Genomic DNA, 14,226 nt, shown 5'->3' on the forward strand with positions numbered 1-14,226 from the left:
AAAGTAATGAGAGGTTCCAGTGAGAAAACAATGATGATAGAGGAGATAAGACAGCCAGGCTGTGACAGACAGAGAGGTCTATATAATATGTTTCTACGTGTTAACATAGGGGAAGAATGTAATCCTCATGTAGGTGAGTGGGTAAGCTATTTTATAACAGGTGCAGTTCAGAGCTTTGAGCTACAAGACAATGACAAGAAACATAGGAGCAGAGAGAAATTGGAAGAGAGGCTTGTGTGTTGTGGTTTTCCTTATTCAAAATGTTTGGTATTTACAGGTACATGTATACTCTAAGCCCAGAAATATTCGCGGCATGAAATTTGCGTGAATTGGAGCTGACGGCCTTTTCACGGCATAAAACTTTAGCGAATTCTGCTGACATTTAATGCATTGTGTAGAAAAGAACTTTGGCATGCATTTTACTCTCACGAATTTATCACTAAATTCATAAAAGTTTCATTTATGCGAAAATTTCTAATTTTACAGTAGATGGATTTGCTATGAAAGCAATAAAGGGATCGATGTACGGTTGCACAAGTATGATTGAAAATAGTGCTACAGCAACAACATTATGGACTAGCTTTAGTTGACAGAGTTGTACGGATTTATGTATGTTTGATAATGATAGTCATGTTGAAAGGGATTAAGTGAAAGTAAAATGTAGAAAGTGTGTGCTGATATGCATAAACTTGCTATGAATCAAAGCAATGAAATATGGATATCACCACTTTTGAGAAAGCCAAATTCCTAATGGGTAACCCTTCTGGTACCAGATACAGTGTACACAGATTCATAGCCAAGAAGGAATTTCACTGACACAGTTGAGTTGGGTACGTGTCAGTTATATTGGATCACCAGTCCACCAATCCCAAGTGCTGATGAATTAATCACTAATTTCCTTGACGATGGCAGTGCAAAGTCTCGCAGTACTGGAGGAGGAGTCACAGAGAGCAGCAGTACGTTCTCCATGCTGGAAATAACATTCTCCGCTGCAAAAGTGCGAAATTTCAAGCACTTTGACACACTCGTACAAGCATACAAATTCCTCCATATGCATAGACTTAATCATGGATTGTTCCAATGCAAAGTCTTGATAGTACATTTAATGCTAATTGACTCAAATCCACAAAGATTTGATAACACAAGGGGAGAATAAGTGTGGTCTAATATCTTCAATATTTTAGTGTTTGCATTTTTTTTTCTCCTGTTTACTAGGTAGAATGTCCTCTTATTGATAGTTGGTCTGATCTATGATGATTATGATTTGAACATTTTTGTTTGTCCAATCATGATAAAGATGTCTTCCTTTTTTTTTTCTTCAGAGTAGCTCATGTTTCGAGTAACGAGTAATTTGAAATCAAGTGTATGAATTCCTGTTATGTAACAAAGAAATTTTCATCAAAAGAAAAGAAATAAATAGTAAATGCGATGTTTATACTGGTTCTGGGCAATAAACTGGGAACACTTCACAGCTATAGCACGCAAAGGTCAATGGAATGTAATTTCAATGACACACTCAGCACTGTTGCTAGCCAAACATAGTTTACTGAAGTAACGCAGATCTTATGATAAGTAAACCAAGTTTGACCAAATAAAGAGTTTTCTGCACTCGTGTGCCATGTAGAAGTGCACCCGAACTTGCATGACCTTTTCTTGCATGTTCGATAACTACAGAAAGAAAAAGAGAGACGGAGAAAGAAAGAGTGAGAGCAGTGTTAGGAGAGCACGTTAGAGCAGAGAAATGAAATTGCAATCATTTACATCATTAGCTGGTTTCCTAGCATCTGACAGAAGGGGAAATATATGCAGATGTCACAGACAATTTTTAGGCCTTGCTGAGGTTGGTTTTCCACAGTTTACCGAAACCGCGATTCATTTGCGTCAGTTCCATAGCCTCTTGCTGATAGTCACTCGCCTACACGCAAATGGTGGATATTGATAATATAGTTTCCATGATTGGTGCCTACTCAGTGACATGCAAACATTTTCTAGAGATGGCTAAGGGGGGGGGGGGGGGGGGGGTGCTGCACTGGGATTTTTGTTTTTGATTTTTCTAGAATGTTCTACTTCCTCTGTGGGCGCATTATATAGACCATGACTGGCATGGGAGGAAGCACACGGAATGTTCCACTGGAAGGTTTGGAAGTGCTATGGAGGGACTAGTAACCCACCCGAAATAGCATTTCAAACCTTGAGGCTAGAACATTCTGTATATACATGTTAATTTTTTTTTTAAATATCTTTTTCTGCTGCACAGTGCGAGTTAGTCACGGTTCTTTAAGAATGTGCATAACTTAAAATTGAAACTGAATTTTTGGTGGTAGCTACACTGTATATTCCTAGCACCACTACAAAGTTCACAGTGTGCACAGTGCAGATTTTGCGCTTCGTGCCTACTGTGTGCACGTTTTTAATTGTCATGGCATCAGTGAAGATTTCAGTTTGGGTATTCGGCTTTAACATTTAAACTATTGTTTTAAACTGTATTAGTAAAAACTTGTGCTTAGTAGTTATTGTAGCAGACTTAACTTTGCAGTGTCATCAAGTTCTATGATTTGCTTTGGTATCGTCTGTACTTTAATGTATTTAATTTGTTTATTTATTTTGTTTATCTATTTACTTATTCGTTTGCTTCAGTGTTCATTAGTCAGTCCCAAGAGTAGTATAATGTAAATATGTTCTTTGGTTCCACTTTTACCTTTTTTAAAACTTCATAAAATTCACTACTTATCTGTTGTATGTATAATTATCGTATCAATGTCACGGGTCATTAAAGGTAGTCACCCTCATATGCACAACCTTATTTTTTCTTATTGTGCTTATTGTGCAGTAATTTCATAATGAATTGCAAATGATATATGAATCACAAATCCATTGCTGTGATGGTAATCAGACATTAAAATGAGAGAAAGAACATTATTCTTTAAAATTAGTGCATTCTTAAAGAACCTCATATCACATCAAAGTCATCTTGATCTGATCAATTGAATTGATATATCTTTTGAGTGTTTTCTTGAATTTTCGTCTCCCACAATCTGTCTGAAACTACCCTGAGAGTGCTATGTCGGTGATGGTCGCTACCTTCAATGCCCTGTAGTGATAATCTTGTAATTCTTTTGAGAAATTCTGACAGTAGTTGTAGCCAGTATTATTTCTTTTATTAGTCGGTATTTGTGAAGATGCATATTTGGTGATAATCTCTCATGATCAGTCCCCTTTCCACATCACTTTTCACTCATCATTTTTTTTCCCCTCATGCACTGCCATTGTTTCTCTCTTGCTCTCGTTCTCGCCGTCTCTCTGTCTTTCTGTCTCTCTGTATGTCTATCTCTGTCTGTTTGTTTCTCTGTTTCTCTCTGACATTATACCCGACCTTTTCATCGCCTGTACGTGTGTCGTACGTGTTTTGCTTTGATCCCCCACGCAGGTGAAGCCACCGATTTCTTCTACACGAACCAAGGTGCTGAAAACAAACCACGGGTTTGATTTCATCTTGCCCTCCCACTCGTATTAATCTCTCAATAAAGTCTTTATCAATAACTCTGTGTCGTAATTTTTGTGTTAATCTCACCTCTCTTTTTTTTTGTGTTGAATGGACATGCCTGTAATCACTGGTACACTCACACTGAAAAGTAACTTTATCATTATTATTATTATTATTATTATTATTATTATTATTATTATTATTATTGATATTATTATTTTATTAATGTTTTACTGAAATGCAGCATGCTAAAAAAAAAAGTAATCATTTGTTTTCAGGGCAGGTCCTGAGACTAATGTCTGAAGATTAACTTGAAAATGAAACAGTAGTGTCACAGCATGCTCCTATTGTAATCCATGTTTACTTATTTGTCTGCTCTTGGTGGCTCTGTACTAGCTGTATTTTTGTGATATCTATATGTTAGTTTTACTTTGCATGCAGGCATCTTTGTGTTACACCAGTATTTATACTTGATATATTTATTACCATTTTCATGCCATGAAAGAAAAATTGTGCGATAGAAAACACAACCTTGTTTTGATTTCATTTTTACTTTTATGATTTTCTCATCAACATTGTTTTTATCCACCAAGCCAAATTCTGAATATTTTTAAACATCAACATACTTATACTCCTGTCCTCTGTAAATCGTGTACATTTGTATGAAGCCATGAATATAGGAGAAATACTGTTTGAGGGTTTGTTTAAATTTTACACCTTTTTCAGGTGTGATAGGGAATAAAGAAAGGATAAGAGAGGTTCTCAGCATTTTAGAATGCCTATGAAAGCTATTTTTTAATTTTGGGCCAATTTTCAGAAATGATGTGAGCTTTATGGAAAATACAGAATGCCAGTGGCTGTAGTCAGTATTAGTATTTGACAAGACTTGAGTCTCTGTAGTGTTAAAAAAAAGTAAATGTGATAAAATGTCCAATTTGGGTGACAAGTGCAAAGGTTGAAACTGACCTTAAAGGACAAGTCCACTTTCATATACATAAGTATTTAGAGAATGCAGCAATATTAGTAGAACACATCAGTGAAAGTTTGAGGAAAATTGGGCAATTCGTTCAAAAGTTACAAATATTTTAAGTATCTGCGCAGTCACTGCTGGAAGAGAAGACTACTACAGTGTAGATGTCACATGCATACAACTATACAAGGAAAATAAAAAGAGAATTTCACAAAACTTTACTTTTGTGAATATAAGGCACATTTCTTCGACTTGCTACTGACGTATGTTAAGGGTAATATCATTCCCCCTGCCTTCTGAAAGAGAGAAGTCGAGTGTTCTTTTGTTATGCGAGAAAAATTGAAATATGTTGAATTTTCTTTGTTCTTTCTTTACATCATTGTACTCATGTGACATCACAAGCTATAGTGTCTTTTCATCCAGCCGTGACTGAGCAGAAACTTCAAAAATTCATAACTTTTTAACAGATTGTCCGATTATGCTCAAACTCTCACTGATGTGTTCTACTTATATTGCTGCATTCACTCAACCTACATGTCTATGAAGGTGAACTTGTCCTTTAAATAATGAAAGAAAATAGAATAAAGAAAACAGATTTTGATGTGTGCATCTGATTTTATTAATCTATTTAAAACAACAAGGCTGTTGAAGATTGTGTGCTTTCTATCTGTGTAACAGAGCATTCTAATATTACTGGACGTCTGTTTTGGAGAGATGGGGAATGTTGCTAAATTCAACTAACTCACCACCCTGGGGATGAGACTCACTAAATTTTTGGTACTTTGGCTCTCTTCCTGTACCTTTCTGACAACACAACTTATTCTTGTGTCAATCGGGAGTTTTATACAAACCTTCGCTTCTGGTTAAAAATGTATGCATTATTCACGTGTCTCATGTCGGATGGTGATTTACATTGTATACTCTATACACACTGCAGATGTATGTCCTGCAACATTATATGTTGCACTTGCTGGTGAACCAACAGATGAATTTATTCTGCCACTTTTGTAGATGCTTATTAGACCACCATTTAGCCATAAAAAACAAGTATTTCAAAACTTGTGAAGTTACTGACAGTAGAATCAGTAAATAGTATGTGTACTTATGAGTGAATATGTCATATTGTTGTGACTGTGCCTGTGTCTGTGTGTGTGTGTGTGTGTTTGTAGTATATACATTAAAGAAACATGTAGATGTGTCATGTTATTGTACTCTGTGAAAGTTTTCTAAAAGGCATCCATGGCTAATTTATTGAGCCCTCATAATTATAGCAAGTAAATCAAAAAGCCAGAGATATTGCCTGTTACAGTGGTGGTTTGTGCTCGCTGTTACAATGGCATCGCAATATATACATATGTTTGTCTGAAAATGTTAACTGAGAATGTCATGAAAATATATGTTAATGCAGCATATGTTTTATGTCATTAGATATAGATAGTTTAGCTGCATCCAAAGTCATGTGTATTGCAGTAAAAGTTCTCCCTCTATCCCCAATAGTTGATCATATGATTACTCATGGTAACCACTCATAAAACTGTATACATTCAATGTAAGTTGATATTGCATCTCATAGTTCTCAAAGAAAAAACAACAACAACCAGTGCAGCCAAATAGAAGAAAATAGTGGTACTACCATGCTGGTATCAAAACTATTATATGCATTGGGGAAAATTGAAGGGATAACAGATCTTCAATTGAAATTTGACTTTATTCGTGAATGCAAAAAATTCTGTTGCTTTTGCCTTCAATGGTTACATTTCCTTCATCAAGTTAGTAAAGTGCCAGAATTATGAATTCAAAGCAGATATCATTAGCCACACACACAATAAAGAAACAAATTGACACACAATGAACAAACAAACATACATGCCAAAGTGAATCAATCCCTGGCTATTTCCTTTGGTGCAAAATTGATGATGTTTCTTTTTCTGATTTTTTTTTTTTTTTGAGATCTTTATGACAATGGGTAATTTTACATATGATATAATCTGCATTCTCTTTTGGGGCATGGCGTATCTATGCTTTTGTTTGTATTCATTTTTTATCTTGGTTATATGGCAGACTTTGTTGCACCACATCAATACCTATTTTTATTCGCAGGTTATGATAATCAGGAAGTGCGATATATCAATTATCAGAGGCATTCTGCTCATGAATTTGTCTTTGTACTCCCAGTGAATAACCTTGACATGAATTTCTGTCTCTGTGACACGAAGGTGCATCCTACTGACTCCTCGTTACATTTCCTTTGATACATTCGTCTGTGTTTCGTGATTAAATGAGAATGCTAACCACGATTGGTGTTGCGTTCATGGTGCCTCTCACCTTTTCACACTAACACCCCACAACCCTTGTCTCCCTCAACCTATTGAGCCATTCTACCCAAAGTTTTGTGAAAAGCTTCAGACTCAGTCGACTCTTTTTGTAATTTTCCATGTTGCCAGGTTTTGTAATGTATTCCCAAGTCACCCCTTTCACTGCATGGTGCATTCAACACTATAACAGTTGATGGTTGTTTTTCGTCATTATTGTCAATGTATTAATCATTAAATCTTATTATCCTCTGAGTTGAGTTTATCATGGATATACATGTATGCTTCAACTATTCTTTGGTGACAACTTTTTAGTCATTTTGCTGATGATTATAACCTGATCTATTTCACACCTTGTATTCTTCATGGTTCCAGATACTTTATTGCCTTAATGTATTTACTTCAGGGCGAAACAATATTGCTTTTAATGGCATGGTGCTCATCAAATTTCTTGAATAAATGAGTCATGTCATCCTATGGGAATCAGTAGCATAATTCCCCATATTAGTTAATTAACCAAGTATTTTTTTTTTTTTTGGGGGGGGGGGATCCTCCCCAATACAAACTCAAACACACTGTAATATTATAGAAGGAATCTGCAGAAATTTATTCCACGAGTATGATTTTCTCCCCAAACAACTAAATTTCATGTTGATTATGATGGAGGAATCTTTGCTTTCAAAGAAAAATGTGAAATATCTGTCGCATGTAATCCTAAAAAAAGAATGTTAGGTCGGCAAGAAATTAGTCATATTGTTTCAATGGACAAACAAAGACTAGGCCCTCACCACCCCCCCCCCCCCATTTGTCTTTTATGACCCTGATATAGATTGTCAGTTATGAAGAGGTAAAGTTTATGTTTCTGTAAAGGCCAGAATGAAAAACCCAACATCTCTGTGTATTTGTGTTTTTGCACACACACAAAAAATGAGCATACAACTCAAAGAAAAACAAATTACCATATTGGAATATTTTGTTTTCCTCCACTCAAAACAAAAGATGATAAATGGATTGAAAGACATGGATAGGATTTGAAGCTTAAAGAGGGAGGAGAAATTGTCATGCCTGTTTTATTGGAATGCTCCCGGGAAGTCAGAATAAAAAGCAATGCAGTGTGTTGACAAGAAACTAACCAAGATCGTTGGGTTGATGTTCCTTAATTTTTGCTTGTGGTCGCACTCACAGCACTTGAAAAGCACCTGGGCAGAAAACAAGTTACGCATCAATATATGGCAAATCAATATTGTTATTTCACTATCAAAATAGGATCCGATTTGATAACAAGCAATAGCTGTTTGTTTACTTTTCTACCCCTGATCACACCCCTACTTCCAAATGGACTCGCCCTAACTCTCGCATGTTTTTCTTTGTCTTTAGGAGATCCTGATGAGTTCTTCTACACCAGTCAGGGGGAAGCGCCTGTTGTGGATGGCATCGATGACAAGAAAAACTTTGAGGAGACCAAGGAGGCATTCAGATTACTGGGTAAGCTCTTAGAAAAGAATTAGAATTAGAAATAAATCAGTTCTTACTGAAGAAAGAGACCATAGTATGTACTCAAACCAAAGATGGAAAAATCTGAGCAGAGACTGTTGTTAGGAGCTCATGCAAAGTGTTTGAGCACTTCTACCCCCCCCCCCCCCCCCCCCTCATCGCTGAGCACCTCATTTTGAGAGAATCTGTTCAGACTTTTGACCACTCATGGCTGCTGGTTTATCTCAACCACCTCATCCCTTTCTCCTCCCAGTTCCTTTCCTCCATAAAATTTGTGAGGGCACTCGAGTGCCTGCACTGTACTAGGGTCCAATAACATTTCTTATTCAGCAAAATAATGGAATTATGGACCTCCTTTTGAAAAGAAAAATGGTCTCCAAGGGCTATTTTTTCTCTCTTTCTCTAGACAAAGTAAAGCATTGTGGATGCCAAGCACTTTTAACCAAGTTAAGTGCCTCAGAGATGCGGCAGTGCTTTGGTTATGACATCACTCTGACATATAGTTATGAGGCTCAAGATTTGCGGAGAGTCTGTGGCAAATCCTATTAGAATTGTAATGATTTAATGTAAGTTGAAGGACTTCATCCACAGTGCACTTTTTGGAACAATTTCTGTTAGGCTTCAAAGTACAGTAAACCATTGGAAGTATAGTGCAATAGTCTACAGAAAAGCAAAGGTCAGCCCTCCGTGGGTCTTGTTCTGTTCAGAAATTTTTTGATCCCTTTTTTGACTCTAGGGGATACTAAATTTTCTGAGAAAGTAATGTTTGTTGGGAGGTTCCTGGCAGTGACATGTGAACTGTGTAACCTCTTCATGTTTATACGACTACAAAACCTAATGCTGTGTAGAATCGTGACTATTTAATTCCCCATAAGCGTATTGGAAGCTGAGCTGCCGTCTTCATTAATTCAATTCCATCAACAGAATGTTCTAAAGTTCTACCATGTCTTGACATGGTATCCACAGTTGAAGGAGGCGGGGGGGGGGGGGGGGGGGGGGGGGGGGCTAGGTTAGTTGATCTGAGTGATGTACAAGAAGTCAAAAGTTTACACATGATTTAACCTGTAGATTGTTAGTGAATGACCTCTTTCACTTTCTTGAATCAAGTTCGGCTGATGTATCCCTGACAAGAACAATTAAAAGCCATCGTTTCCCTGATTTGAGTGCGTTACACGTGAACTGTATAGGCATTGAATTTAACAGGCTAACCTTGACAGCTCACATATTTCTGTTTCCATTTTGAAATCATGTGATAAAGTAGTGAATCAGTAAAAGTTTCAGCACATTCCTAAGATATACATGCCTCCTTGAAAATAATCTTTTTTCCTGAAAAGTGACTGCTCTTCAGTCATCACGGCAAATTCTGATTCTTCATATGGCTCCGGATCAGCAACATTTTAAGACATCAAATCTCTAGAGAAAGATGCTTCAATGATGAAATGTTCGTTTATCGTGGTTTGGCCCCCCCCCCCCTTCCCTTCCCTATTAATAAGAAGTCCCATGAAATATCTTTCATAACTTTCACAGCTGAATGACATATTCAACCGCAACAAGAGTGGGTGAAAAAGAAAAAAAAAATCATAAAAGGGAAAGTTGTTTCCATCACAAAACCTCTCTCTAAAGAATTTGTCTGCTCGATAATCTGCAAGAAATTTCTCAACTTCTCTGAAGCCTTTCCTTTTTTCCCCTTTAGATTGTAAGAAAGTGTAGGGGGCCGACTGGTTGACACCCCAACACATTGAATGTGACGTAAGTCAGCCATTTAACAGGGGAACTAAATTTGCATAATTTATTCACACTTCCCTTCAAGAGATCTCTAGAGGGAGCTCTTCGAGGGATGGTGTCTCTGTCCTTGGACCCCCAAAACGCAGGAAATACAAACTGTCAGCTTAATTCCACATGTCAGCACTCTGGAACAGAGCTCCGGGAAGGGCTTTAGATTCTCAAGTCATGTTGTATATAACTGAGAGAGGGAGGGAAAATAAAAGATGCTTCATGGCAATGTCTTAATTCCTTTAAAATTGTCATGAAAATCTAGACTAGTACTTGCAGATTGTTCTGTCAGAGGTATGATTGTGAAAATATCGTGATTAAAATCACAAGGGACAGTTTCCCTATACTGCAGTAGAGTTTCTGCTGGTGTGTATCTTGGGCACAGCAGTGAAGATGCTGTCTGAATGTACTACAGCTAATATAATGTGGCATCAATTTAGCTCAAGTAATTTGGCAAAATATGAGAAGTTTAGTCCATTTGTAGAGATTTGAAACCATTCATCGGCTCTGCCACACAGTAGGAGATAGTTCAGCTACCTTCCCATCAACCTTCAGAAGTTTATGTAACCAGCAAATTATTTCAGAAGAATTTCTGCAGTGTCACACAGGCCCTTTAAAGGCAGGTCTTTGGGCATGTGTGACCGCTTTTGCTGGCAGACAGTCGCATGTCATCACATCTGACAGCCCAGGGAGTGGGATTATCAGGGTCAGCTGTAAAAAGACGTAAGAGACGGAGGCGGAAAGGAAATGGGCGGTGTGTATCCGAAACTGGGTCAGCGTACACTTCACGCCACATTTCTTTGGTGTCCCTCCACCCTGGTGTACCCCATACAGCAGGAGCATAACCGAGAAAGAGAAAGAAAGAGTAGAAAAGCGACAGACAGAAAAAATATAGATCAGACTCTACAGACAAGTGACATATAGGGAGACATACTCATTGAGGAAGATACAGAGATGGCACAGATAGACAGAAAACAAGCAGGTAATATGATGGTTGGTGATGTCGTCAATGAAAGGGGGCATCGCCTTGTGATTGGAATCTGCTGTGAAAACGTAAAGTTTTTACAGAAAACATGGAGTGAGTCAGAGCAACTTGATATGCGCTTGCCTCAAATTCGGCTTCCTCCCACTCAAACACGTCCGTCATCATCTCTCCATGAAGGCGAGGTGTGAAGGCGTATCAAATGGTATCCACCCATCCTCACGCTATTTATTCTAGCATGGCTGGACCTGTCAATGCACGGTACACACCCTGTATGTCAAAGCTGGGAGGTTCCACCTCCCCGGTCAAAGCAAGATCATTGCCAGCCATTCCGCAACAGCTATTCCTTTCAATTTCATATTTATACTTTGCTACCAAATTGTACCTCAGTCTATTGGGCTTAGGAAGTTAGCCAGGTACTTGTTCTTGAACCCTTAAGACCCCCTTCCTATCCTTGTCATTTGATGAAAATATTTCCTAAACGCAGTCGGGCTAATAAAAAGGATATAATGAGTTATGACTCGTGGAATATGAAAATAGATTCAGATTAAATAGGAGCAAGTCTCTTGACATATTTTGTTTTATGAGGAAGATGAAATGTGACAACATGAAATGTCATTTTACAGACCATATGGCTGAAATGATATTTATTAGTCTGTGCCAGTCTCAAATGTTACAGACATGCCTTCTGAATTATGATCATAAATTGATGCATTCTGTATGTTTTTTATTCTTCATTTTTCTATTGTCTGGCAATGTTTATTACTTGGGACATTGAACCACTTCTGGTCATTTCTTCTCCTTTATTTTTTTTTAATCTGAAAGCAGCTGAATGCTATATATAAAGGCATTCTACCAATTTCTACCCATTTCCTTGCTACACTGAAAAATGTGGAAATAATCTAACCATGCTTGCTCATCATCTTCATTTCCTTAACCTCCTCGAAACCATAGTATCAAAATGATGATGGCATTGTATACAAAGTAGTCGGTGATGGGAGCGAGAGACTTACTGAGTTTCTGTTCGGGGCTGAGTCAGCTGCCACAACCAGACATGATGTCATGTGACTGGTAGTCTTCCTTCAAGTCTGTAGATGATTTTGCCCATTTCCTGTGGATGCCCTTTACAAGGTGAAACAAAAGAAGAAAAAATTAAACATCTGTGAAAGCAAGTCTGGGTCATGAAACTAGTAACGTCTTCTCGACAGAGGAGGTCCTTTATTCATTTTTTCCTCCCCCCTTCTCGATCCATGCATTCCTGTAATAGTGAATCAGTCGAAATGCATGGAGTAGCATGCTGGTCTTGTTTCTAAGCAAATATTTGAAGTGGGATTGATAGGACTTCAAGGTACATACACATGTAGATGAGGTAAATACTATTTGAGTTAAGGATTCACGTCTTATACAAAAAAGATTTCACTCCCTATGGAATTACAGTGCATGTGACACACACTGTTAAGTATTAGTGTATTAAATCCATTATTACATTCAATTGATAGTTAGAGACAATATTAATAGTTTGTGCTGACCGGATGAATATATCATGATCACCACAACCACAACCATCGCTGACATATGAATTATGATTTAAGATATGATATCATTTTTTTTCTGTCCTCTAATCCAGGCTTCAAGGAAGACATGATGAAGCAGATTTTCCGCATCATCGGCGCCGTTCTTCACTTTGGCAACGTGGATATCAGGCCAGACCAGCATGAGAGCAGCAAGATTGAGGTGTGCAAAAAAGAAGAAAAAAAAAAGAAATATGTGATTTTAGGCATTAAAATGATAACAAGACAGCTGGGAATGTCCTGTTGTGATATCTGATGAGAAGATAAGAAGACAATGAAAGCAGCTACTGTAAAACATGATGTATTCGAGGCATGAAATTTTCGCGAATTGGAGCCAACGGCCTTTTTTGCGGCATTAAATTTTTGCGAATTGCCACTGGCACTCTATGCATATAGTGTAGACAAGAAATTTTCACGTGCATTTTGATTTCGTGAATCTTGGCGCTCGTGAAATTCGTGAAATTCAAATGCTCGCGAACATTCCTTGTTTTACACAGTACATTGCCAAAAATGACATGAGGAAGATGTAAGGTCAAGGTCAAAGGCCACCAAATGTTAAAATGCCATCTTTGGGCCATAGATTTTATTAGGTAGAAAGTCCAATGATAGTGTTATTTGGTACTGATATAATGCATAGAAGTAAATCAAAAGATATTTCCTTTATGAAGATACGGTTTAAAGGGATGGTACAGTATTGGTGGAGATGAGAATTGGGCTTTTAACTTTTTGCGAGATACCAAGAAAACACTTATGATATAGTACAGAGCATACTATTTTAAGTGGAATTCAAAGTTTATATGATGAAAAACCGGTGTGGAATGACTGAAACATCCAAAAACAAAGTAAAACAAAGTGATCGTAATAAAGTGTGGGTCCCACACTTTACTAGAATCGCTCTTTTTTGGATATCTCAGCCATTTCAAAACCAATTTTCATCAAATAAACGTTGAATTCCTCATAGAATTACATGCTCTTTCATATTTCATAAGAGGTTTCTCATTATCTCACCAAAAAATGTTAGAAACCCGAAATTAGGTCTCAACCAAAACTGTACAATCCCTTTAAGATCAATCCTTGGTCAGTCAGTGGTGGAGATCAGTGAATCAATCAGAATATTAATGAAAAGCCACTTTTTGAATAGCACATAATAGTGGTTTCGCTAGTAACGGAGGCAGCCGACTGCGCAGCAGTTGGTGTTGCTTTGGTTTAATTGAAAATGTGTTCGAGCTGCTAGAGTTTAAGACCACCCACTTCAAAGGATATTGAGAAAATTACTGCTTGTACGGTGCGGAGACGAAGGCCTTCCTTACGGCAATGACATCAGCAGTGTTGACACACATGTATGTACCCCATCCATAGGTGTAAGCTTTCAATAGGCTTAATGTTCAAAATTGTTGTTGAAAATGTTGAAAATGTGATGTTCTTGTATTTTCTGTTTTTTTTGTAACCCCTCAGTCTGTCTCTGTATGGGTAATCATTCTATGGTGTCATGAATAGCCACAAACAAGTTCAGGTTTCTTTTAAACTTGGTGTATGTAAGCATGACTGCAATGCTGTGTGCAATGAGAAGTTGATGATATTGCAAATCATTTGATTAAAGGTCAAGGTCAAAGGCCAACGTTCTGATTTCCAACAAAATT

The 14,226-nt window shown here is 37.5% G+C and overlaps 1 protein-coding gene across 1 annotated transcript in view; it reads left to right on the top strand.

The window, feature by feature from the left end:
- LOC139735550 (unconventional myosin-Va-like) overlaps positions 1 to 12,749 on the top strand; it is a gene marked incomplete at its 3' end in the record, with an annotated part of 131,114 nt that extends 118,365 nt beyond the window's left edge. The window contains exons 7-9 of the mRNA XM_071646306.1: positions 3,428 to 3,460; positions 8,144 to 8,251; positions 12,643 to 12,749. Coding sequence (XP_071502407.1) covers positions 3,428 to 3,460; positions 8,144 to 8,251; positions 12,643 to 12,749 — 248 coding nt within the window. The remainder of the gene's footprint in view (positions 1 to 3,427; positions 3,461 to 8,143; positions 8,252 to 12,642) is intronic.
- Positions 12,750 to 14,226: the final 1,477 nt, after the last annotated feature.

The sequence above is a fragment of the Diadema antillarum genome, unplaced genomic scaffold, assembly GCF_040938485.1.
Source record: "Diadema antillarum isolate AM-2024a unplaced genomic scaffold, OU_Dant_1.0 seq00000585_RagTag, whole genome shotgun sequence".
Lineage (NCBI taxonomy): Eukaryota > Metazoa > Echinodermata > Echinoidea > Diadematoida > Diadematidae > Diadema > Diadema antillarum.